The sequence below is a fragment of the Mus pahari genome, chromosome 5 (assembly GCF_900095145.1).
Source record: "Mus pahari chromosome 5, PAHARI_EIJ_v1.1, whole genome shotgun sequence".
Classification (NCBI taxonomy): Eukaryota; Metazoa; Chordata; class Mammalia; order Rodentia; family Muridae; genus Mus; species Mus pahari.
Window position 1 is genome coordinate 18,856,684 of NC_034594.1, and position 26,939 is coordinate 18,883,622.

Consider the following 26,939-nt stretch of genomic DNA (forward strand, 5'->3'; position numbering starts at 1 on the left):
TTTTGTTAGAAACATGATTGTTGGTCTATGCCATTAAAAAAAAAGTCACAGACTGAAATCCTTTAATGGGAACTGAGCTCAAGACATTTCAACAGACTGGACCAACACACAGAAATCCATCAATGGCAGTACAATGTTCAGTATGGAAGACCAGCTTGGTTCAGTGTCTGTGTCCATTCATCCGTGCCTCATGTACACATGAGAAAGCCTTACCTGCTCACCCTCTTCATCATCACTGCTTAGCTTAAGGTCGTCTTCCAGAGTTCTGAAAGGGACAAAGAGATGTGGACACTTAGAGTCAAAGTATTTCAATACTAAAACATCATCTTTCAGGTCTGTGTTAAAGTTCTATTCAAATTCTTATACTGTACGTGGTTTCTCTCTGATGTACTTAGGGAAGAACAGATAGTCACATCACAGACATTAATCTCAGGATGAGATGGCCTCCTTCCGAGTTGGCAGTTTTAGAAAAACAGAACCAAACAAACCAAATGATTTCCAGGCTTTGGAACCTGGCTGGGGTCTCCAGCCTGCTGGGGGATGCTCATGGAAAAGACAGAGGAAGAGCAAGCCGAATTCTGCTAAGGATCGTGCAGCCATACGCTTGAGTCATGTGATACTCATACAGGCCCTCTGACATCCCAAGGGCTGGAGAAGTCGTCTCCTCCACAGTTTTCTGAGTACAAGGCAATGAACAGCAGGACACTTCTGAAGAGTCTACAAGGGCCCTTTCCACGGGTCACCAGCCACCGCCATGCCCCCTGACGTAAGCAGCGAATCCATGAAGGCCAGTGGTGGACAGAGAAAAGGGAATATGTATCCTAACGTTCTTAGCGAGGAAAATGGTTCTTATCAGCACTGCTATGATCAGTTCTTCAGCATAGCAATTTTCAGAGTTGTCCATTGCCAAGCGACTCTTGCCCAGACATGGACTTTCTAAAATGTGTTCTGGGCACACAGAATGGCTCTGCCTCAGAGCAGGGAGAGTCTACTGGCACAGAGCCCAGAGCTTCAGACACTGGTCTGGAAGCAGTCAAGCTCTTGTGCTTAAAGACCTCAATGTCTTCCTTGAAGTCAACCAAATGTGCTTATGGCCACAAGGGTCCGTTATAGGCCTATCATAGGCAGGTACCTTTATAGTAACTTCAGTGTTGTCAGTGACTTTGTGGATAAACTGTGGACTGTGGCTCACAAGGCATGGCATCAGTTCTTCTTGAAGTGTCTACACTTTGGGGGTAGGTAACTCATGGCGCCCTTGTTGGAGATCCTGATTTAGGTTCCATGAGACTAAGAAATAAATTTGTTTCTCTCATCTCACAAAGGAGAATTTTTTTTTTATTTGATCAATATAATTTGGAGTAACAACTGCAATTGAACATGTGCACTTTTGGGCCACAGTCTCCTGTCCATGGGGCAGAAGGAGGCATTTATATTGTATTAGGTATTCTAGGTGCTCAAGGCTACAGGAGGATGCGAGTTGGTTACATGTAAATTCAATGCCATATTGAAGGGGCTAGAGCATCCACCTATTTTTTTTATAGAAGGGGCTAGAGCATCCATAGATTTTATGGAAGGAGCCAGAGTGTCCACAGATTTTATAGAAGGGACCAGAGTGTCCACAGATTTTACAGAATGGGCTAGAATGTCTAAAGATTTTGGACTCAGAGAAAGGTCCTAGAACCCATTTCCCCATGGACATCAAGGGACTATTGTACTTTTTGAGAATGAGGCAATAGGGCTTCTAAATATTTAAGTAACCCATATGGGTAAATAAACTGAGAAACAAAGATGTCACAAGGAAGCCTGCAACTAGGCCAAGTGCTCTTGCTCAGGCCTTCTTCAAATGTTGCTACTTTGTGACTACCCAGCAAGCTGCTTTAGCTTCTAAAAGAAGGCAGAAATCAAGTCTGCCAGCCCAGTATCTAGGGAGGTCTGCCCTTGGGAGTCAGTGGTGGGTCACTCAGTAGAATGGGGTGCAGTGGCTAAATCTATGACACGGACAGGATGTGGGTATGCGTGCCTGTGCGCAAGAGCACGTAGCATGGTATGCATATCACAGAGGTCAATTTGCAGGAATTGTCTCTTCCTACCAAGTGGGCTCTAGGGTTTGAACTCAGATCATCAGGCATGGTTATAAGCTTACTCTCTGAGCCAGACCAAGACAACAACTTCTTATCCTTACCATAGCCTGATACTACTAAGTACAGGGGTCAGCCCGTGTGAAGATACTGGCTAATGAGCTCCTCCTTCCACAGAAGGAGAGAGGGTTCACCAGAGGCAGATCTGCCTGGTGGTGGCCACACACGGACTGTTCCCTTTCTGGAAGTGAGGGGGAAAGCCAACAATTGCTGACATGTACTGACTCCTGCAGTCACTGAGTAGAGCACACATCACCGCCAAACGCACGCTGCCTCCCAGGGCCGGCTCCTTTCCACTTGCCATTGGAGGCAGCTGTGTCATTACATCCACAACTCAGTGCTTCTGAATCTTCATGCTCTGCCTCCGTAAGCCTACCACAGGCATCTGCTCCATTTGTCAGCAAACTCAGCGCTCTCACAAGAAGGACTTGGCTACAATCTTTGCAACTTAACATTTGACTACCTAACTTCCCATAAGTATCATTGTCTCTCTTTTTAAAACCAGATTAAAGGTTTATTTATTTATTTTATATGACTACACTGTCACTGTCTCCAGACACACCAGAAGAGGGCATCGGATCCCAGTACAGATGGTTGTGAGCCAGAATGTGGTTGCTGGATCTTAACGGCTGAGCCATCTCTCCAGCCCCAAGCACCATTGTCTTTGAGCAGCATGAGAAACAGCTACACTGTAGCGGGCACCTACTTTCTTGCGATCTCAGAGCAGAAACAACAGCCTGCACACTGCTCTCTTCCTCAGCTCCATCCTGCTGAGGAGCTGCTGACCCACACAGCAAGTGCCTCCTCCTTAGGGTGTACCCACACTGCTCCATGGAGCAGAGCCTTTAATTGGCTGGATTTCCTGGCCTTACTTGCCATTTCAGGCTCTGTAAAGACTCCTCAGTCTTTTATTTAAAGTTCATTTCATTTTGCTCCCTATTAACAGCTTTAAAACAAATCTGAGTTTTAATCGCACCATTTGATTTTCAGATTTGTTTCTACAGCAGGAGCTGCCACCATCTCCACCTGTCTGAGATCTGACTATGAATTCATTATGCCTATGTCTGTTCGGAGACAGTTTGTATGAATCTTCATGAAATAGATCTACATATGCAAATATCCATTCTAGAAACTAGTATTTCACAATGGCCTGTATCTTAGAGTTTACGTAGAAGTGCTAAAACACCATGACCAAAAGCAACTAAAGGAGGAAAAGTTTTATCTCATCTGACAGCTTGTAGACCATCACACAGAGAAGTCAGGCCAGGGACTCAAGGTAGAAAGCTAGCGGCAGTAACTGATGCAGAGGCTACGGAACAGTGCTGCTTACTGGCTTGCTTCCTGTGGCCTGCTTAGTGTACTTTCAAATGCCATCTGGGATTACCAACCCTGGGATGGTACCTCTTATAATGAGCTAGATCCTCCCACATCAATCATAAATCAAGAAAATGCCCGAAAGCCTTTCCCACAGGCCGATCAGGTGGGGACACTCTCTCCATGAAGATTTCTACTTCCCAAACGACTCTAACTTGTGTTAAGTTGACATAAAACCATTTAGTACCACTTGTAATCGATACCTTCTGGGAATGAGGAAAATCTATTTTATCTAATGGAGTGCCCTGTGATGTATCAACACACACTCTGGGGTAGGCCACATGCCCAGGAATAGTTGACCAACAAGAAAAGAACTCCATTGTGCTTGTAATTTTTTAAATTTGTTTGTTTTTTGGTTTTGTGTGGTTTTATCTTACAGACATGTACACACACACACACACACACACACACACAAACACCTTAAAACTTCCCACATAGGAAAGTATTTGGTTAAGTCTCTCCCTCTGTCCTTGCCCCCAACTCATGATGATCTATTACCAGTGTTTGTAGTTTCTCCATGCATTAGAAAGTCAGTGTAGACACTAAACATCGGATGAGTGTATGCATCCACACATTCACAAAACAACCACGTGCAATGACTACGATGCTAGCTGGAGTCTCACAATCTGCCCTGGATGTACCAATCTCCGTGATCTCTGCCTCTGTCTGCTTTCTCCCTTGCACAATGCCTGCGCCGGAGTGTGCTGCTCGACAGCGCAGGGCAAAGGTGATGGGAAAGCGTGTGGAGACCAGGTGACTTTTGTTGGATGCTGGGTATCTGCTTTGTTCCTCATTGCTTGTTCTGATAAAGCAAGCCATCATGGTATGACTGCTTTATGGAGAATGGCTGCCACTGGCTGATAACAACAAGCAACCAAGACTCTGAGCCCAAAGGCCTATAAGGAACTGCATCCGGTCAGTATCCACAGTGGGAGCTTGGAGGTAGATCAAGTCAAGACGTGGGATGACGGCAGTCCTGGTTGGTATTGTATGGTATTTGCAGCCCATGACAGACACTGAGTTAGGGACCTAGCTAAGCCACTCTCAGATTCTTCACCCATGAAACAAAAACATAAAGGATGTTGCCCGGAGCTACTAAGTTGAGGGTTGTTTCTTAAGCATTACATTAGCAGATTGTATAGTGTATATTTAGTGTGTCTCTTCTTGAAGACTGTTACTAGTGACTTGAGGTAAGCCTTTGCAGCCATCATTCAAGCCATCCAACAGAAGATATAAAGTGAGACATTTTCTAATAGTGATATTAAGAATAAGTAGGTGAGATTTTATTTGTGTCACTTTGATATTTCTGTATCATAACATATATTTTAAGTGCTCAACAGGTACATGTAGGTATTAGGTAACACTTCCATTATTTTTTTTTTTTTCAGAAGTTGAGAGTGCTCAAATTTCCAGCATGCCCTCTGTCTCTCTTTCAGCTCTCTTACACTGACTGATAGGGTGCTTGGGACAGGCCTGTGGAAGTGACAATGTTGAAAACTGTGTAGCAGCTGAGAGAGGAGCAGAAGGCACATTTCCACTGACTATTCTCTTTGGGTGTGAGCATCATGGTGCTCACAGTGTCTGAGTCAAATATGTCAGCAGCTCATCTTGGTATTAACCCAGTGAGTCTATGCCTGACACACCACAATGTAACTGTATGCTCTGATATCACAGAAGCGCCCGGAAATAGAAACCAACATAACTACCACAAGGGAGGGCAGGAAAGTGCAGGCTCTGGACAACGGATTTAGGGGGCATGTCCTAGACACCCAGAGCAGTAGGCAGCCTTGTGAACCCATTGTGTAAAATTCTGAGCACCTGGCAAAGGAGTCTGTACACTTGTTACCTGGGCTTGACCCTCTCCCCACTCTGGGGTGCAATAAAGGTGCACAGTAAAGCACTGAGAGTACTTGAAATTCTCAGCTTCTGTGCTGTGTATTTCCAAGTGTGTCTTTGGTTGCTCTTTTCACTTGGAATTAGAATTCTAGTCGCTGGAGCTGGGAGGCAGGGTTGAATCTGTTTGAAAAGAGGATAGGGACACGGGGGGCCCCCTTTTCTTGAGCACCCCATAGTTCTTCCCAACAAATGCCATATGCCATTTGTGTGCTTCTGAACACATGAAGACACTCCATCTTTTTCATTTAGGGCAACACAGAGCATAGCAATAAGGTCGCATTGCCCGAACACATTAGACTTCTTCCTGAAGGAATTACAGGAAGAGGGGGGATGCTAAGTACTCTATTGTTTCTATCAAAAGACAACAGGGGCTTAGGAACAACACTTTAACAGGAAGTGCTTTCTCCATAAGGTGATTTTAAAATTTCTATCTTTGTTACACCGACTTCTAGAAAATGAGTCTCCGAGTGTTCTAGTGTTCGTGGTCTTAAAGGGTTGAATTTCTAAAGATAAGTGGATGCAAACACAGCATGAGTAAGAATATGACCCTTTCCTTGGCAGACAGCAGAGCAGAGTTCAGAGGGTCCAGGCTAGGGATATAAAATGCTCTCAGCTGTACAGATCCAACGATGGACACCTCTTTGCTGGATCCTTGCTGAAAAGGAACCTGTACTCAATCATAGGGATAGCCATACGTATTTATCTAGCACGAGTCTTTGATGTTGAATATTAACTACTGTCAGTTAATTAATAAGCTTGATACCTGTTCTGCTTGCTAATGATCTGCTTAATTGGTAACTCCTGAAAGTAAGGGTGTCTTGACATTAGGAAGGTCATATATACTGAGGATAAGATTTGCTTTTGGGGCTTGAAATGTTGGCCTCTGCATTTTGTTGTTTCTGACATCTGACGAGAGTCCCTAAGGAAAGGATTTGTTTGAGCAGGTCAGAAGAACTAGAAAGGAGGGAAAAACCACAATCTCTCAGTGAACAAATTCACACTTTAAGCTATATCACAGCTTCTGAGAACACCATGACACAGCCACTGTTAAGCTATGTCACAGCTTCCAAGAACGCCACAACGCAGCCACTGTTAAGCCTGACTGCACAACGGAACCATTTGGGAATTTTTAAAACTACTGATGCTGCTTCTACTGTTCCTGCATGCTCTGACGTCACAGATCTGGGGTGCAAGCTGGGTGTCCAGACTTCAAAGCTCCCTCGGTGACACTAAACTGTAACAAGGGTTCAGAGCCACTGTCAACAGGATGACATGGACTGCACCAGAAGACCTATAGGACAGCTCCTGACCTTGGATAATGTCCATGCCTCTAAGGTTTAGTTTGTCCATTAACAAAATGGGATAGACGACAGTCAAGACTCAAAAGAGACAATTTAAGTAAAAGTGTTAAGTCAACTCCACAGCCTTGCAGGGGCGAGCAGTGAAGGGTCAGTGTAGAGTGTGGTGCTTCTAAACATACTGATTCGAGGGCCACATCCCTCAAGGTTCTGGCTTCACTGGACTGGCCACAGGCATCAATATTTTTGATAAGTTACAGTGGTCAATCCATTAGTTGGAACCCAATTACCAGTGCTGTGTGGTATGAAGATGGGAGACCGTTGAGAGGTGATAGTTATAAATGAGAACAGGGCCATCACCATTGGGAGATCATAGTTATGAATGAGAACAGGGTCATTATCAATGGGAGATGATTGGTAGGTTTTGAATAAGAATAGGGCCATCACCACTGGAAGGTGATAGCTATGAATGAGAACAAGGCCATCACCATTGGAAGGTAATAGTTATGAATGAGAACAGGGCCATTATCAATGGGAGATGATAGTTATGAATGAGAAGAGGGCTGCCATGAATGGGATTTCTAACCTTACAAAGGATCCCAGAGCTGGGCATGCAGCACAGTGGTAGACTGCTTGTGTATCATAAACAAGACCCTAGGTTCAATCTCCAGTTCTTAGCAGCTCCATACCAACAAGCAAAGTGCCCAAAGAGATCTATCTTACCAGGACTCGACCTCGAGGTCGCTACCTGTGACCTAGAAAGTGCACACCTATCAGATGCTCCTCTAGTGCCTGGCCCTCTGACTTCCTAGCCTGTTGCTGTTTATAACCTACTTAGCCTAAGATTCTTTCTAAGATATTCTGTTACAAAAGTCTAAGCGGATTGAACACATGCATCCCAAAGAATGCATCCGCAGCTGAGACTCACCGTCTTAACTCCTACCGGATAACCATCTCACTTTTGTACAGACGCTACCACGAATTCACTGACAGGCAAATAACCCATGCGGTACATAATTTTGTGAATAGCTAGCACACCATGCGTGTTGGAATTGTATATTGACCCATCTGTCTCTCCCTTTCCCCCACCTTCTGTTTAAATAATAGAATACTTGAATAAGCATGTATTACGGCTTGGGATACAGCCTCATGGTGGGGAACTTGCTTAGCACGCAACGCCCCTCATTCCATTCCTCTGGCATTTTAAAGTAAGGAAGAAAAGGACAATGCTGTGCTTTCTCAGAGCCTAGGATAAGCATGACCTCATCATTACCAACTAATTAGCTTAGAGACTGTGATGTAACTTAGAATTCTGCAAAGAGTTGTTTTCAGGAACTACAGGTGGCACAGGAGAATCTGCAGTATCTCCTGGCCTGCTCTTCAGCTTCCGGGACAACCCAGAGATTACCTGGAATATCCCATCTTCAGCATCTAGCATTTCGGGCACATGTAGCCTCGTGGCCATTCTTTCTGTGTCACAAGGGCCAGAGGCCTCCTTGGGACTACAATTCCCCAAAGCCCCATCTGCATGGTTTTTATTTAGGCATCACCACTGAGAGGCACTTGGAAGGTGCCTGGAAGGTCAGAGACTAACGGCACGGTTGCTCCCAGGGCAGAGAAGCAGCTGTGTCAGCTTAGCACATGGCTGCTGGGACTGCTGCAGTAGCTCCCAGCACCCGCAGGCACCACAGGCATCTGAGATCAAGGTTAGCGGGTTTCTGCAGTTCCTGCACTTGCTGCTTCTCTGAAAAGGACTCTCTGATTACCAACTTCGCCCCATTGGCTCCCTGACCGAAGGTCTCCTAGCCCACCTGATGAGTTTGGCAGCTACTAATTCTTAATGTTAGTGTCTTCCTGCTTGCAATGCCTATGGTGGCTTCTCCATCCAGATCAAACCCTGGCCTGTTTGTATGATAACCAGGAAGAGGTGGGCAGCAGGGAGCCTGATGATGCACTCTTTATATCCCTAATCTACCTCCCACTGGTTACGTGTCCTGGTCCAAAGAACTCAAGATTGTTCTGCCTCAGTTTCCTGATCTGTAAGGCAGTAAACCAAAACCATTTCCCTTCTAGAAACGCTGTGAGGATTCCTCGGGGGACAAAGGAAGCACATTATTGTGCGTACGACACGCAGTGGCCGCTCACACGCGCTGGATAGTCTGACAGGTATTTTATCACCCACTCCATATTAACACGGTAATGGCTACAATTTAGGCCCGTTTTTATTGTTTCTAGCACAGATCATAGACTGCTAATTTATTCCCCGTTTCCAAAGAGCACATTTTAGGAGCTAAAAGCGTCAAGTTGCAGAAGTCTCTGTCTTCAAAGTGGCTCACTGTTGATTGGGGTCAGTGAGAAAAGAAACCTTGTGAGGTGATGAACATGATGTCTCCTTTCCTTGGCAGGCGATCAGGGCCCGGCTCTCCTTCCTTGTAAGCAATCCTCTTCTGTGACTGCTTACAAATTCTCTGGTATCCTTTCCAGCCTGCCCTGAAGCGAGCCATGTATCCAAGGAGACCCCCGAGCTTCTGACCCTCTTGCTTCTGTAGGGCCACGGCAGGCACAGTCCACTCACCATACAGGCTATATCGATGTTAGCTCTGGTGGGAGAGTCACCAGCTATAATGGTTTGGGTAAGAAATGTTCCCTATGGGTGGTGTATGGAAATACTTGGTCCTTGGCTGGCAGTGCTATGGGAGGCTGAGGAACTCCTGGGACAAGGCTAGCAGAAGGCCTTTAGAGCAGGCCTTACAGATGGTTAACATTACCCTGCTTCTGGTTCGCCCTGCTTCTTGATATTCAAGACGGAAAGGAACAACAGCATCCTGCTCCCATGGCCAGTCCCTACTAGGACACATTGTATTCCTTGGAACCTTGAGCAAAGATACATCCTTTATCCCTTAAGTTGTCTGTCAGGATTTTTGGCATAACAAGAAAGTAACTAATACACCCATGTCATGAGGAAAGTTCTGATAACTAAGGCCTAAAAGTATGAAAATAAGGCTTTCCACTAAATTTCTATGTTCCCCAGCTCTATCTTGAGAATACCTCCCTGTTTTGGATATTCATGAGGCCATGTAAATATCATAAAATGTTCATTGTGGTGACACAGACCTGTAATCCCAGCACTTGGTAGAGGCAGGGACAGGGACAAAGGACAGAGGGCGGGGAGCAGAAGGTAGGGGGCAGGGGCAGGGGGCAGGGGGCAGGGGGCAGGGGCAGGGGCAGGGGCAGGGGCAGGGGCAGACCTGAGGATCAGGAGTTTAAGGAAATCCTTTACTATCTAGCACTTTTGAGGCCAGCTTGGGCTACAAGAGATACTGTCTCAAAATACCAACCAACCAATCAACCAACGATCCATCGAAGCAGTCCAACAACTTTGTCCTATTCTGTGGGGAGTCTGTGCTGGGAACGGGTCTGGAACTGGATTCTGCTGAGACACACCCAGCCAACGGTCTAGGTCCTAGACTACAGACCCTCAGGACTTTTTGCTTCTTATGACCTGGCAGCTTTTACATGATCCACTAATCTTCTCTGCTGCAATGTAATAAGCTTTTCATTTAAATGTAAAGAGGAGAAAAAGACTTTCATGCTCCATATTAAAGAAAATGCATCCCATTAGCCATTCATTGGACTTGGAGATTGGTATATGATCCTCTAACTAAGGCAGTCGCATGAATTCAGCTTTAATGTTAACACTCTTGTAATATGTTGCATATTATGTCTGATACTTCCAGACTTTTTCATTATGAAAGTAATCCAGGTGGCCTGAATATATAAAACTACAATTTGAAGAAAAGAAAAAAAACCCTCATCTACAGAAGGACTAATTCAGCACTTAAAAAGGGGGGGGGGGATAGACTCGAAAATGAGGTCAGATATATTAAATGTCTTAAGCCCAGTATCAGATATGTACAGCTGGCTCTTACCAAAGGAAGTATGATAGCTCAGCTAACAGGAATCACTCTCCAGCATCTTTTGGGGTTGGGGTGTTAGCGTATGGAAAAAGAGAACACATCAAACAATCTGTATAAATACAGAAACCCTGTTCCATCTATTACAGACAAGATTCTTACTACAGGGTTGGAAGCAGGGCTTCCCCCAGACTGGTTGAAGCCTCCTTAATTCGCACCTCAAGGTTCTGTGCCAGCTATGTTGGGTTTAAGCAGAACACAGCTACAGCAGGAGTCATTTTTTACCCATCCCACATTTTTATATCTACATCTGTTGGACTTCCAGAGTGCTGAGAAGTGGCAGGAGAATAAATCAGGCAGAAGGTTTTTGGTGGGCATTTGGATCTCGGGGACAGATTCCGACAGTGGAATAGCACCACCGCTGCTGCTGCTGCTGGTTAGGAAAAGCATCAGGCAGTTTTGATGAACACGGCCATCATCCTGGAAGGCGAGGTGTGAATCCTGCCTATGTGGGTCTGTTCAGTGATGGAGGACAGGGAGCAGGGAATAAAACAGACAGGGTCACAGTTCAGAAATACTTATCTTTCCCTGTTTTTGATGAGTTGAGAATCTTGAGATACACATTTTGATTAAAACAGCAGAAAATCAATTGCTTTAAGGCCAACATTAAGTAATATCTATGGGTGAAGCTTGTCTTTGAAAACACTTTTCATTTTAGGCACACTTTGTACCCTCTAGGACTCAGGGCTTCAGCTAGTACAGTTCTTTCTGAGTGTAGACCCTGTGATCTAGCTTGGGTCTCCTTCCTGCCCACAGCAACACATTTCTCCATGCCTTATACCGTTGGTACTGGTTGTGAGAAATCACACTGCATCTTGAGGGGCTACTCACATTCTGCCACAATCCAGCAGGTCTGTAAGTTTTTGCAACCTATAATTGTACAAAATACGAATAAACAAAGCCCTAGCAACAGCCACAGTGATCCTGGAGGAATGACGGCGCTAGGGCTTTTCAGCTGCAGTGTGAACTCCGAGGGTGGACGAGTGAATCTGTGTCTTATCTCATTGCAGCAGAGCTCTTAGCCATGACCCTGAGGGCCTGATGGGGATGCAGAGATGGGCACGCCTGATTGATGGCATGCAGCATCGCCTCCCATGGGTCCTTAGCACAGAAGCTTGCCCTGCTGAGAGCACGGTGTCACTGGCTTCTACCCAACGTCGGTACTGCCCTTGATATAGTATTCAAAGGAATGATATGCTAATCGACACATTACTAATAAGCATTGCGTTTTACCCTGTAGGCTCACATGCTCTGAGCGTTGTTAATGTCTATAGAGCTACGCCAAGATGACCATTGACACAGGTGTGTTAGTTACATCCCTGACAGGGCTGTTCACACTCAGAACCGATTTCCATCACTGTCCAGATCTAACTTTGATGATACGTTTGCCACAGATGAGCTAGTACTGACATACCAACTTAAGTCTATACCTATTTTCAAAGTATTGACTTGTTACCTAACTTGTAACCTTGGGATGGGGGGGGGGGCAGTATGTTTCTCTCTAACTGAGCTGTCCTCAAACTCATCCTGCCTCTACCTCTTAAGTGCTGAGCTCACACATGTAAGCTCTAGCTCTTGGATCTAATGTTCTCTTTCTGTCCTGAGCTCACACAGGTAAGCCAGAGCTCAGACTGTTATATCTAGTCATCCTGCCTTGGTAGAATCCTCTTAGTTGTGATGGCTTCTTAAATGTGGGTTTGTAATGCCTTGACTGTCCTGAGGAGAGGGGCTATATATTTAACACAACACTCCACATCTGGCTTATATGCTGGTTTTCTTTTGTCTACACTTAGGCAGGGAGTATGACCTCCGAGGTAAACTGCCATTCTTCCCACACCTATCAAGAGCAGCATGTGGTCAGCGTGACTTAGCACTTGATGACGAGCTTCACTACACAGCAGAGTTGGTGTCTACCAGGGTTTTTCACCTCCTTAAATCTAAGCTCCCATGCCTCCTCAGCCCGCACAGAAGACCCTGAGCAAGATTCATACAGGAGACAGAGATGCATTGCCTCCTTGAGGGCTGGTTCCGACGTAAATTATTTAGAATTCTTCCATGTAAGGTATCTGTCTATTTCTACACGCCCTTCCCTATATCACTCCTACATCAACATGCGGCCCCCCCTCATATGTGTGTGTTTTCTGTTTTTCTCGTGGTGAAGGATTCCAGAGCATCATGGGCGCTCAGCAAGGGCTCTACCACCAGCCCATTCCTAAGCCTCTTCCGTATTTAATTTCTATGATAGTTTTTAAACCAATGCAAGTCAATTGTTTCCAAAAATCACATTCAGAAGTTCCAGATCCCTGAGCCAGTCAATGTGTAGAGAATAAGAGACCAGGGAGTACTCAGCCTTAAATGATACATATCGTAACTCTCTGGGGGTGGGGTGGGGGTGGGGGTGGGGCTAAGGTTCAGGGATTTTCCCAGAACAGGGAGAGGAAAGATCGTAAAACCCAGAAATGATAGACAACTCCAAGGGAACAATGTTTTCCAGACACAACGGGGCGGTTGTACATTTGGGTCCACAGAGATTATGGGAGCGTGGGCAAGACCTATGCAAGTTCAGGTCATACAAAGTTCTAGTGTTGGGGGGGGGGGGGGGAAAGGGGCACAAAAATCACACCGATAGCTGAAGAGCATTTTGTAGATGTTGGGGGAGGGTGAGTCAGTTTTATTTAATGATATGACCGACCTCTGGTGGGCTGACAACACTCCAGGGTAGACTCCACTCACGAGAGTAGGTGCGCATCACAGACGACTCCTTAGGAACAAAGAACACTCAGCGCTGGGCAGGTATGGAGGTGAGAGATCAAAGGGATTGAGAATGGTGACAACAACAAAGATTCCCTGTGTGACATCTCCAAAGAATTGATAAGCAGGGGTGGCACACGCCTTTAATCCCAGAACTTGGGAGGCAGAGGCCAGTGGATTTCTGAGTTCAAGGCCAGCCTGGTCTACAGAGTGAGTTCCCGGACAGCCAAGGCTATACAGAGAAAAACCTGTCTTGAAAAACCGAAAAAAAAAAAAAAAAAGATAAAAATGTGATTTTAATGAGTACCAGAACAATCTTTGCTGCCTCTGGAAGATGCAGGAAGGGGGCCTGGAGGAACTGAACTGCAGGGTGTTAGAAGTATTGGCTACAGATGCAAACAAAAGAGCTGTCATTACCCCTACAGAAGTGCTGAAAATCATGGCCAAAACCTTCAGATTTTAGACAAGAGGAGCAGATTTCTTTTCAAACCACAGTTATCCATATATCCATGCATACACTTAGGCTGTTGAGGACCTCAGCTGTCACATCAAATGGACATGTGCTTGCCCTTTTTGGTCACTTGGCCACTCTTAACGTGTTATGAGCTTTGCAGTTTCTGCAGCAATCCCGGTCTTCTCCTCTCCTTATCTGAGATTTCCCATTCCCCTCAGTGCATCTACTCCTTCTGGCCACACCCCGGAAGTTTCCATCCCCTTGCTGGGCCAGTTTTGACCTCTTCTGTCCCTTTTTGTCTCTGTGTCTATTCCCAGGTATGACAGCAGGACCTTCACCGACTGCCGGCTTCAAGGGCCAGAGACTTTGGTTTCAGGAGGCTACAGCCGTGAGTTTATATTCTGAGGCTTCTTCTGAAAAGTGCATAGCATAGAATAACCACACAATCAACATCCGCTGACTGTGCAATTAACCTGTACTTAGAAGTGTTTTCACCTTGATTCTCCTGAAACTGGAACCCCTTACCTGCTTACTTAAAATCAACCATCACTTCCAAGTGTGGCGCTCAACAGCACGGCCCTCTCTCCTTCCTGCAGACATCACAGCCCCTAGAGGTGCATGTTCCATTCCCCCAGATCACATGTCCCCTCTCTTTGTGACAGCTTCTTCTCCTCTCTCCTTGCTTCTAGTCATTCCTCTGGGTCTATTTCTCATCTTTCTATAGTCTGGGTGAAATCTAACCGCACATCACTCAGCTTCTGGCCTCAGCTCACTGCGGCTACGGCCCGGGGCCCACCCTTGGCCCACCCTGGAACTGGTGCAAGCTTTTCATAGCTCTTCTCCTCAGGATCTGATCAGGTGCTCCCCCTGTCTGAGGTCTGCCTCCATTTTCTCCTTATCTGTTACTCCGAGGATGCCCAAAGGGCACATCTCCCTGCTCAGCGACCTGAATTAATCTCCCTCCGCTGTACACATGTCTCTTAGTGCACCTGGCACCCTATATTGTAATTATTTGTCTTCCAGTCCGCTGAGCCGTAACTGCCTGCATCTTCATCCTCCTTTCCGTGTCTCTTGTGCTTGGGAGCTTTGGAGCTTTCTCTGCCACACCTGGATAAAATGGAGCTGGGAAGCCACAAAAAAGGAAGGAAGACTCGGGTTGCAGACACCTATTTAAGGAGCCAGAACTAACCCCATGTAAAAGCCTGCTCTACTTTGAGGCCATTTCTATGGAGTAAGTACCAATAAAATTGCCAAATGTGACCTTACGATGAGATTTATGCAGTAACTGCTGCCACACACCAATCAGAGAGAGCCTGAAGCACCCAAAGGGCCGATGAATTTCCAAGGTAATTTGTGTGGATATCTATGTCCTAGTAAAATCCCCTAGACATATCTTGGCCTTTGCCTATATAATCCCAGGATGTGTTCCTAGTCTTTATTCCTGAACACAAATAACTTCATCATAGATTTCACTCTTTTGGGGATTTGATTTCCACATGGCACTAGCATTTTTAAACACAATATATATATTCTTTTAACTTCCCACATACGTATTACGTATTTTGTATACCCCTCTCCACCGCCTCATATTCCCTAAGGATATCAGACAAGACACGGAACAGATCTTGACCCAGGATTCCAAATGGAATGGAACACTATTAGAGTCTACCTTACTGAGCTAGAAACAATGGCGGTAAATTACACAAGCCCATCTAAAGGGCCTTGGAACAGGGAGGATTTCACTGTTCGGTTACTAAGTAGAAACTGATCAACTGTATCAACTTTAAAAACAATCTGTGGTTGGGCAGATCTGTCTATAGTGTCCATGCCAAGGTTTTGGTTTTTTTTTTTCCAGACACTGCCAAGAGCTCCAGGACCCTGTGGGCTATGCAACACTTATGAAGTAGCTCCCCCAAGGCTGAATGATTGTGCATTACTGTTGAATGCATCACAGAAACAATTGGGCATGTAAAGAAATTTGACTTTAATAAAATATATTCTGATTAAAACTCTCCTAGTACAACATAAGATTTTGTAGGAAGAAGTTTATTATCTAGGCTTTATATGCGGTGGAATTTCCTTCTTTCTACCCTCTGAGGAGTGTTGGGAGAGAGGAGGCTAACTGCCGGGGATGACTAAGTCACCAGATATTTAATTCATGCCTAGTGTTCAGGGAAGGACTCCACGCCTGACAGCACCTAACAGGACGTGCAACCTGGAAAGCCTGAAGGTCATTTCTCAAGTACTTCCTCAGGGATCCCACCAAGGGCTCATACTCAGCCTCAAGAACCAGCAGTGGCGCCCATAGGTGTGGTGAGGTTGGAATAGCTTGGCTCTAGCACAGTGAGAGTGTGGCAACCTTGAGTGCCCTGGTGTGCATCCTCCCTCTTTTTAGATCGAGGCTTCTCCCGTTCATATCCAAAGAGGACTTAACCATGGAGGGACCCACTCCCAGGATCCAGCTCTACCTGCTAAGCTTGGCTCTAGTCCTTACTGAGCTCCACTGTGGGCATGATGCCCTACTATGCGCAGAGACACAGGATGGTGCATGCTGCTCGTCTCTTGGGCTTGCCCCTTCACCCACCAGCATGTTCTTTATTCTTACACTTGAATACCTTTAGTGGCAGAGTTAGAAGAGGTTACTGGTTTGTGGAGGTAGAAGATGGGGCTGTGTGTGGGACCTATGAGTGATGTACACAGGATGAGTTCAGGAGGAGTTTGGGGAGTTCTCCAGGAGAGGAGAGGAGAGGGGAGGGGAGGGGAGGAGAGAAGCAGACTCTAGTCTGATAATATACCCCAAGGGCCCAGCCCATACATCTCTCTTCTATGCTGTACAGACAGACACCAGCACCTCCACCCCAGCTTTCCCTCTGCTTTCCCATCCCTCAGGCTGGTCCCTGATATGTTTCCCTTCTCCCTCAAACTCCTTCAGGATGGAGACCATGCATTAAACACTCAAGTCCTTTAGGCCAGCATGGTTTCAGGCACCAGGTCGGTGGTGAGGAGACTCAATGTAAAAGCTTTGAGCTATAGGCTCTGGCAGGTGGCTCTGTCATGGCTGAACCCATTTTAATGAATGTCAATCATAGATCCAGCCACACTGGATCCACCATTCACACCTCAGCCTGGTCCTCTGCAGGACATGTTGTTCTAGGCACCATGTCAGCTTATTATTTGATTTATTTTCCAAGAGTTTAGCATGGGCCCCAGACAGAGCAGGAACTCAACAGCCGGGCCAATCCCCAACCAAATCAATGTGAACTCACGGACTGTTTTGAATCCATATAGAAAGGAGCAGGGTGGAATAAGAGACAGAAGTAGAGGCGAGGATTCCATAATTAACTGTGTCTAAGTGTGCAACCTTAAATGTGTTAGTGCATGGGTACTTTCTCTCTCTCTCTCTCTCTGTGTGTGTGTGTGTGTGTGAGCTCTATTCTATTTTTTGTATCTGTGTGCTGAAGAGCAAGGACAGTGTCAGGAAAAAAAAAAAACAATAAGCAGGATGTGGCCAACTCTAAATGACATATGGAAATGGCCCACACATTAAAGCTTTAATCAGTTTACTACCTAGAGCAACTGTAATTGTCTTCTGTTAAAATAATGATAGTTTTTAGAAGTCAAGGTGATTTTAAGTAAGGACAGTTGAAAGGGTGATTTACAGTATGACAGAACTAGAGAGTGCTGCTGCTTTGGTGCAAGCACTGGCTCAGTCACCCTAGGCTCCATAGTGACAGGGGATGGCGGTATCACCCTTGGCTTACTGGAAGTGCAAGGCACAGGGTTCCACCAACATCCCACCAATAACTGTGAAGTCCAGGCAAATGGACTCCCGTTTCCCCGTCTTGACTCTGAGATCCAAGGTCCTCTATCTTTCCTTATAACAAAACAAAACAAAAACAACACAAACAATCAAAAATAAACATCCCCAAAACACTAAAATACAAAACAAAACAAAAACCCAAACAACAACCAATAAAACCAAACAACAACCAAACAACAACAACAAAAATAACCCCCCAAGACCCTCAACCAAACATCATTAAAAACATTTTAGGCAATACAAAAGCTAGAACAATTATTTTGTATTCCTTCTTTGCGCTCAAAAGTTGGCAAAGAAGAAAAGTACCTAGACAGTCCCTTTTATTTCCCACACATTACAGCTTTGGCTAAATCATCCTACATAAAAACCCAGTCTTTTTCTGTGTTCAATTTACATTTTCTGTGTTCAAATTACATTTTCACTCCTGAACAGTTTGCTGTAACATTCTAGCCAGGAAATTAGAGAGGGATATTTTGGACTTTGAAAGGATTTTTAAGGACTTAAAAATAAAATTCTGACTAAGAAAGAGACGTGCTTACTCCAGTAGCTGGCCAGCAGATGTAAAGCAGGGGACACATTGGTACGCCATGATTAGCAACCCACAGCGGCAGCCGGAGGAATTTAGCATGCAGGGCCTACAGGAGGGGAGGTGGGTGTATGATATGCCTGGAACTCATCAAAGGAAGCCGAGAGAAGCCCCTTGGTGGGAAGGTGGTGAGGTTCTTAAGAGCATAGAGTGGACTGTGATGTGATTCAGTTGGCACAGTGCTTATGAAGTCCTTGGCTCTTATCTGTAGCAGCACACAAAGTAGTCAAGGCAGTGCACACTTGTAGTCCCAGCACTTGGGAGGGACTATACGTGATCACCCTTGGCTACACATGGAGTTCTAGGGCCAGCTTGGGATAGATGAGCTACTGGTTCAAGACAAAACAGACAAACAGACAAACAAACAAACAAACAAGCAAACAAGCAGACAAGCATCCCCAGGGATGCCAGGCAATCACTTGGACATAAGATAGGTTGGCTTCTAGAGTCTCTTCTCTGTCCGTTCAAATGCTGACCAATTTTTGGGAATAATGCTATCTGGCAGAAACATAACTCGAGCTTCCGATACAGTTTTAAATTTCTAGAAGGCATGTTAAAAGGGAAAAAAAAAGTGGTATTAACTTGAAGATAGTCAGCCAAGTCTATGGGTTCTAGATCTGAGGGTTCAACCTACCATGAATAGAAAATTTAAAAAAAAAAAAAATGCATCTTTACTGAAAATGGATGGGTATTTTCCTATGTCACTAATCTCTACACAGCATTATAAACTATTTATAGAGTATTTACATTGCATGAGGTGTCAATTTGACACTTATACGAGGATGTATAGCACTTCTAAGCGAACACAAATACCATTTTCTATAGAAGGTTTGAGCATATGTAGGTTTTGGTACCCTGGAGCCAATAACCATTGATAATAAGTGTGCGTATATATTTACATATATATTTTATTTAACCTCACAGAGAATATATTACTATTTTAGCATGTAATAAAAGGCTCAGTGTTATGATTATATTTTCTTCATATGACAAGTTTCACATCTCACTCTGATCTCAGCCCAGACTGCCCATTTTAAAAGAGCAACTTAGGTAGCCTAGGTTGGCCAGGAACTGAACGACTCTTTGGGTGACACTGAACTTCTGTTCCCTTTGCTTCCCTCTGGATGTCTGGGATTCCTGGCCTATGTGCCAATGCTCGAGGTGATGACACGCTGAAGACAGAACCCGGGGCTTCCTATGCCAGGCTGGCTTCCTACCAACTGAGCCTCATCTATAGACTGCACTGTAGGTGCTTAACAGCCACCTGTAGTTGGTGGCTCTCTGTTGGCCAACACACATGCCCAGTTAGACCAGGCTTTCCTATTTTGGGGTCCCAGGTCCCACGTTCTCCTTCTCACTAGGGGGATTTCACACCAATGGCTCCAGTTGCTGACGGCTTGATTCAGTTCCTTCGTTAGCTTTCCTATGACCAGGTGTGTCCTGCCAGGGACCTCCGTCTATGTGCAGGGACACATTCTTCTCCTGAGAGAGCCTGGATGTGCACTCTTAAGCTGGAAGGAAAAATAACCTGGGGGATGTCTTTCTGACTTTGTGTGTATGCTTGTAGCTGCCAGCCATCCTGTGAGGCTCCACACAGGATGGAGGAGGCAGGGATGCCTCTGAACTCCCTTTTCTTCATTGTAAGTGAACATGGCTAGTCCCAACTGTCTTAACAAATAAATTTCTTAAACTCGGAGCCCAGTAGCTCAGCACCACACTTATCCCTTCTTTCTCTTCATTTTTATATGTCCATGTGAGGATTTGCAGCTCCTTATACATTTCACTGTCATGCCAGGAGGGAAGAAACAAAGACAGTGGAATATATTATCTGTGAGGATCTAGGCGATCAGCCACCGCATTGTAGTTTGTAGCTCAGAGAACTCTCAGGATCTGGGGGTCGATGACTTGGAGGAACAGCCCGGGCCATGCAGGAAGGCTTTAGGAAATGCCCATAGCTCCTTTGAGAGGGATGGCAGTGCCCGTTCGACTGACAGCCTCGGGCCACTGTCAGCTGTCCAAACCCTTCCTTTGTCAAGGTGCCAGACAAAACTGATTATTTTTCTGCTGAAAGGTATGGATAAACGCCTAGATAAACTGCCTGTAAAGTGACCCTGACAGTCTTCGCTGTGTGAAAGAGCTGCAGGAAGCTCCATTATCATGTTGCTTTATTCACATCTAGCTCCTCAAGCACACTGTGTGCGGTTGCTGCAGCATCTGTAAGCAGAAAGATGCAACCACTGCACCTCAGATGGACAGGATGCAATTGGGGGCGGAGGGCGGGATATCTACCCTTCGTGCCTGTTCACATCTTTACATTGCATGTGTGTATGTGTTCATGTGTGCAGACGTGTGTGCCTGGGTATGTACAGGCATGTGGAGGCCATGGGTCCACATGAGGCATCTTTCCGTGATCTCTCTCGATTTATGTTTTTAAGACAGGGTCTCTCACTGGGCCAGGAGCTTATCAATTCAGCTAGGATGGCTGGCCAAAGAGTTGCAGGGATCTGCCTGTCTCTGTTCCTAACCCCTAGCGCTGGGCTTACAGACACGGCCGCTGTGCCTAGCTTTTATGTGGGCATGGGATCTGAATTAAGGTCCTCACACTTACACACAAGGCACTTGAGTAGCCGAGTCAGCTCCTCAGCCACATTTAATGCATAAAAATGTCCAAGCCAGGGTATGTCTCAGCCACTTAATCAGTTATGATTCATATAAAAAGAAGATATCATTGATATTTCTTATCATATCTGACCACTCTGCTTCTTCCTGTACTAGACACATCGTCTTTGTGAGGAAGGACTTAGACTCAGGAAAGCTGGAGGAAACACACTGAGAATTTTAAACTCATTTAATCTTTAACTATGTGTATGTATGTGTGTTGGTGTGTAGATATAATCATGTGTGTGTCCGGAGAATGCACTGGATCCCTTGGAGCTGGCTTCACACTTGGCTGTGAGCCGCCTGATGTGGGTCCTGGGAACTGAACTCCTGTCTTTGCAATAACAGAATTTGCTTTTAGCTGCTGAGCCATCTCTCCGGCCCCATGGAGCCCTGCTATCTACTCAGCAGGCACACGAGAATGCCCCCTGTCGCCTTCCGCCTTGGGTGTTGGGCGTGAGGATATGTGTCTATGGCTGAGACTGCAGATCTGCTGCTATAGGCAAGACTTTCTAACCCAAAGTCCACTGTTAAATGTCCGGAGGCTTTACAGAGGAAGAAAATTAATTCAAGTTTCAGGGCTAGGCAATAAAATACTGACTTGGGCTTCTGTACATACCTCTGAGGTCAATGCTAACTGATGCTCATGTTCTTTCTCTCTATCCCTCTACCTGACCATTTTTTGGTGTGTGTTTGTACACATGTATAAGGACAACCTCTAGTGTTGTTCCTTAGACTCCGTACAATTTTAGTCTGTCTGTCTGTCCTTTCTTCTTTTTTTGAGACAGGGTCTCTCACTGGCCTAGAACTCGTCAAGTAGGTAAGCTAGCAAGGTGCCAGGGATCCCTCTGTCTCTACCTCCCCAGCACTGGGCTTACAAGCACAAGTCATCACATCTGGCTTTTTACATGGGTTCTGGGGTCTACCTCGGGAGCCCATGTCTGCACGGCAAGCGCTTTGCTGCCCAAGCCCTCTCCCCAACCCTAAACATTTATTCCAAATGGGCAACACACTGTTTTTAGAAGGGCTTTAGGGATCAGAAAATGGGTATTGTCCCAGGAGCATCTTTTAGGGCCTCTTAGCCCTGACAGTGTTATGAGCTTAGAGTTACCAGATCTGTGTTCTCTGAATTCTGCCAACCAGAGAACCACATACCTCCCCGAGGTTTCTTTACACTGTAAACAATAAAACCAGCCCCACCTCCCAGGGTATCCTTAGAGACAACACAATGGAGGGGGAGGAGTCATTAAGAGCACTGTTGTATGCAAATGAGTACATTTTCAAAAGAAATGTCACTCTGCGTATTTACGTGCTGTCCATGAAAGGGTTGTCTGAATCATGAAGGTTCACCCCAAACCCAACATCAAGTGTGTGTGTCTTCTGGACACATGAACATGGACATGGAGTTCTATGCTACTCCTGACCTTAACTAGAAGTTCCAAGAACTGGACCACCACTACCCTTCTCAGCATGAAGTTCCAGTCTCACCTGCTCAGCAACAGTATCTAGGCAAACATCTTGTGTCATCCCTTTGCAATGTTTTTTCCCAGTGGCTGATTTGTGGTTTTTGATGTTCATTCTTCAGCCTGTAGGATCGCTAGCCATCTCGCGACCCGTCTCTCTAAGGGAGTCTTGTGACTAAGGAGGGTGTCTTCAGAACTCGGACTGACAGTCTGCCTGACTCATGCTTTGGAAAAGTGGGTATCAGGGCGCTGAAGTGTTGTTGCCACAACACTGGCAGTGGTTGGAAATTCCTCCTCAAGTTTGCCTCCAAGCCTGTTGATTCTGGCTAAGTGCTCTAGCAAAATAGTGAGCCAAGGTCTTTAAGTCATTTGGGAGATATGACAGGCTTGGGTGTTTGGTAATAAGACAATGGAAAACTTTGGTATCCATACAGAAACTGCCAGCAATTGCTTATATCAGTTTAAGCACCTGATTGCTTACATATTTATCCATCCATTTATAAAGTTCCCATAGCTCACCTACATCATTTCTAAGGAGAGATTGCTCCATAGTGCTGACAGATTCACATTAGCAGTCTCTAAGTAGGCGTAACTGAATTCTGATTCTGAGTTTGGAGAAATCTGGCAATATGTTTTCAACGAGGTGATAACTGTACTAGTTAATTGAAAGAGCTGAAATACAACATTTGAATTTGGACTATAGACTATAAATGCTTCCATGTCAGGCTACCAAGTCATACACAAAACATGGACACATAATGAAGGGGCCATGCACTTTCTTAAAATTTAGTAACAGCGTCAAAATTACATCCTACTACCTGTATTATTAAAAGTGAGAGAAAAAGCATGTCACCTTCTGATGAATGTTAGTCTTTCCCCTAGATCTGCATTAATTATAGAATCTGCGTTTACAGGAAAAGATCTCTGAGGGATTTTGAACTGAGATTAAGCTTGTGCCTGAGTCACACGACCTACAGAGGTCTTCCTCTAGCCTGAGGTCTGGGTTAGTGGGGACTCTGCTCTCTGCGCCTCACTCCATAAGAATGGGTAAGAGGGGGCTGGTGAGGTGGCTCAATGGGTAAGAGCACCCGACTGCTCTTCCGAAGGTCCAGAGTTCAAATCCCAGCAACCACATGGTGGCTCACAACCATCCNTAANNANATCTGATGCCCTCTTCTGGAGTGTCTGAAGACAGCTACAATGTACTTACATAAAATAAATAAAATCTTTAAAAAAAAAAAAAAAAAAGAATGGGTAAGAGGCAGGGTCACAGCCAGAGGCAGTGGGACTGTCATCTACAGCAGTGCTGGCCTCTATGGAGCCACCCTTTAGAGTCACCACAGTGCCTTCTCTCTGTTCAGAGCTGTTCCCAGGCAACAGATGAGAAACAGGCAAGTACAGGATTCTACTCAGCTCCACTCTGCTCCTCACGGGACTCCAAAGACACAGGGCAACCTTCCTGCATAGGGCGCCTGCTTGAGTTTGTGAGGGAAGCCGCTGACTTGCAAATAACCTTCATGGCTTCTGAACAAACACCTGCCCTGACTACCCAGACATTCAGAACATGTCACGGCAACCTCCAAGCAGGATCTGCGTCAAGATATCTCTCTTCTTGCCTCATCCTGGGTGCATTCTGGGCTAAGATACTCATTCAAAACCTCAGTAACAGGGGCAAGAAGAAGGTATGGAGACGAATGAAACTCATGAAATACATACACACACACACACACACACACACACACATATATATACATACATACATATATATGCATATATGTATTGTGTGTACAGGTATGTAAATAAATTATATATACATATATATAATTTAATTGTAAATTATGTGTCTATGTGTGTACCCATGTGTGAGGAGGAATCACACGTGTGTGTGCAGGTAGCATCATCAGAAGGCACCAGATGTTTTTGAGCTGGAATCATAGATGGTTGTCATATATCTGACACAGATGCTTAGGAACCAGGCTCAGGTCCCCTGGAAGACCTCAGCAAGCATTCTAAACGAAGCCATCTCTCCAGCCCCTAGAGAGGCTTAAAACATATTCACACTTTGGTTTTTATTACTTATTAAATTTTCATTTTGAGTCCATTGTCAGCTTGGTTTAAGAGGATATATACCGACTGAACAGAACACGAGGAGAAGAAAACAAAGGTCCAGGGTCTGGGGAGTTCAAAGGCCTATGATGGTGTTCTGATGGGTACTCAGAGCTGTGTTGCCAAAAGTCAATGTGTTGCCTCCTAGTGGGGGATAAGGGTGGAGCAAGGACAAAATGACCAGGCTGTCTGTCTGCTGAGCTGGGGCGTGCCTTCACTTCAGCAAGAGAAAGTTGCCTGACCTTAAGAAACCCAGTCACATAAATCCTGGATATATGCCCAGGATTTATAAACACCCATGGAAGGAGTTACAGAGACAAAGTTTGGAGCTAAGATGAAAGGATGGACCATCCAGAGACTGCCCCACCCGGGGGTCCATCCCATAATCAGCCACCAAACACAGACACTATTGCACATGCCAGCAAGATTTTGCTGAAAGGACCCTGATATGGCTGTCTCATGTGAGGCTATGCCAGTGCCTGGCAAACACAGAAGTGGATGCTCACAGTCATCTATTGGGTGGAACACAGGGCCCCCAATGGAGGAGCTAGAGAAAGTACCCAAGGAGCTGAAGGGGTCTGCAACCCTATAGGTGAAACAACAATATGAACTAACCAATACCCCCAGAGCTCGTGTCTCTAGCTGCATATGTAGCAGAAGATGGGCTAGTCAGCCATGATTGGGAAGAGAGGCCCCTTGGTCTTGCAAACTTTACATGCCCTAGTATAGGGGAACACCAGGGCCAAGAAGTGGGAGTGGGTGGGTAGGGGAACGGGGGGGGGTATAGGGGACTTTCGGGATAGCATTTGAAATGTAAATGAAGTAAATACCTAATAAAAAATTGGGGAAAAAAAAAAAGAAAAAAAAGAAACCCAGCCGAAGGCTTTGAGAACTTGAAGGTCCCAATGCATTTCATTGGCTCCTAGGCCATGTTATGACAGGTGCTGATGGTCAGCCTGCTGAGGATGGGGAAAGGAGAGTAGACACAGGAGCAGAGACAGGAGCTGCGTTTGAGTGTGCCAGATGTGGGCGTGCACCCAAGATGATGGTGGGCGGGGACAGCTAATGTTCACTAGTACTTCAGCTGAGGCCACAGGTGACAGACAGCACACAAAGGGCACGTGTTTGTGTAGACAGAGAGCCATGGACATGCCCAGGAAACAAAAAGGAACACGTGAGAACTTGACAGCACCCTGAAGCCTGATACACTAGGAGACCTGGAGATTCTGGCTACATTCTTACCAGGTATGCTCATTATTAGAGACCAAGACTAGAAGGAAACAGGCAGAAACACAACAGCTACTTCTTTAGGCTCACTCATGTGAGACACAGCTTAGACACAGATTTGTGCAAAGCTACCATGAGATGCACAGAGATGCCTTGAACCCCACCCCCACTCTGCCAATAGGTATGTCTTTGTTTTCCACACTGAATGTTACACCTGGCTGGCAGGTACGATACAAATGTGCTGGATCACTTAATCACACGTATGCATGCAATGCCAGTATCTGTCATGACTGATGGCTGAAACCAGGAAATGGCCACTGGGACCCTGAAGAGTGTGCATTCAGGTCCCAGTGGTTACACATGTGTGTGGATGATAGCACTGTGGAGATGTGCGACAGTCCACTACCCTAAGGTACTGGCCTCATGGTCTCTACAGTGTCCTTTCAGCCACACTTGGCAGCCACTCCTACTCTAACCAACGGTGACCTCGTCTCTGTCTGAATCTTCATGCTCTAGGTATTGCTCGGATGCTCTCTACATTGAGAATGGAGGAGTTCTTCAGAGACTGTACTCTGACTCGGCCCAGGTTCCTTCAGACACAGCCAATTCATCATGTGTTTCAACAGTTCATACTTTTTACTGCAGAATAATATTTAACACTGTGAACATGGAGTTAGTTTCCAGTTTGGGACTTTTACAAATAAAACTGCTATGAACCTTCATGTACAAGTTGCGTGAAAATAAAATTTCATTTCTCTGGGATGTATGCCCAAGAGTGTGACTTCTGGTCCATTTTTAGCCATAAAAGAATTGCCAAACTTTTCTCTTTTTTGGCATGGCTATAGTGTTTTACATTTGCAGCAGGCCTGTGCTTACTGATCCAGGTCCTCTTCATCCTTGCCAACATTTGCAGTTGGTGTATTTTTTATTTTAGCCAATGCGATCGTGTAACAATAACTTATTGAGGCTTTGGAGTTACATTTTGTTCAAAGCTCAGGGATGCTCTGCCTCTCCCCTGCTTCTGTATCTGTCATCTGTGTAACTTGCAGGTTTGTTTCTTTAATGCTCAAGTGTTTGCGAGCTCTTTATGTGCACTAGGTGCACATAACTTTACTGAGAAATAGATTAAGGTGCATGGGATCAGGTTATATGCATGTAATATGCAGTTTTAAGGGATTCTGATATCCTTTGTGG

At 45.4% G+C, this 26,939-nt stretch overlaps 1 protein-coding gene across 4 annotated transcripts in view; it reads right to left on the bottom strand.

The window, feature by feature from the left end:
- Aff3 (AF4/FMR2 family member 3) overlaps positions 1–26,939 on the bottom strand; it is a 448,844-nt gene that overhangs the window by 93,817 nt on the left and 328,088 nt on the right. For all 4 annotated transcript variants that reach the window (XM_021197941.2, XM_021197940.2, XM_029538747.1 and 1 more), the window contains one exon: positions 214–265. In XM_021197941.2, coding sequence (XP_021053600.1) covers positions 214–265 — 52 coding nt within the window. The remainder of the gene's footprint in view (positions 1–213; positions 266–26,939) is intronic.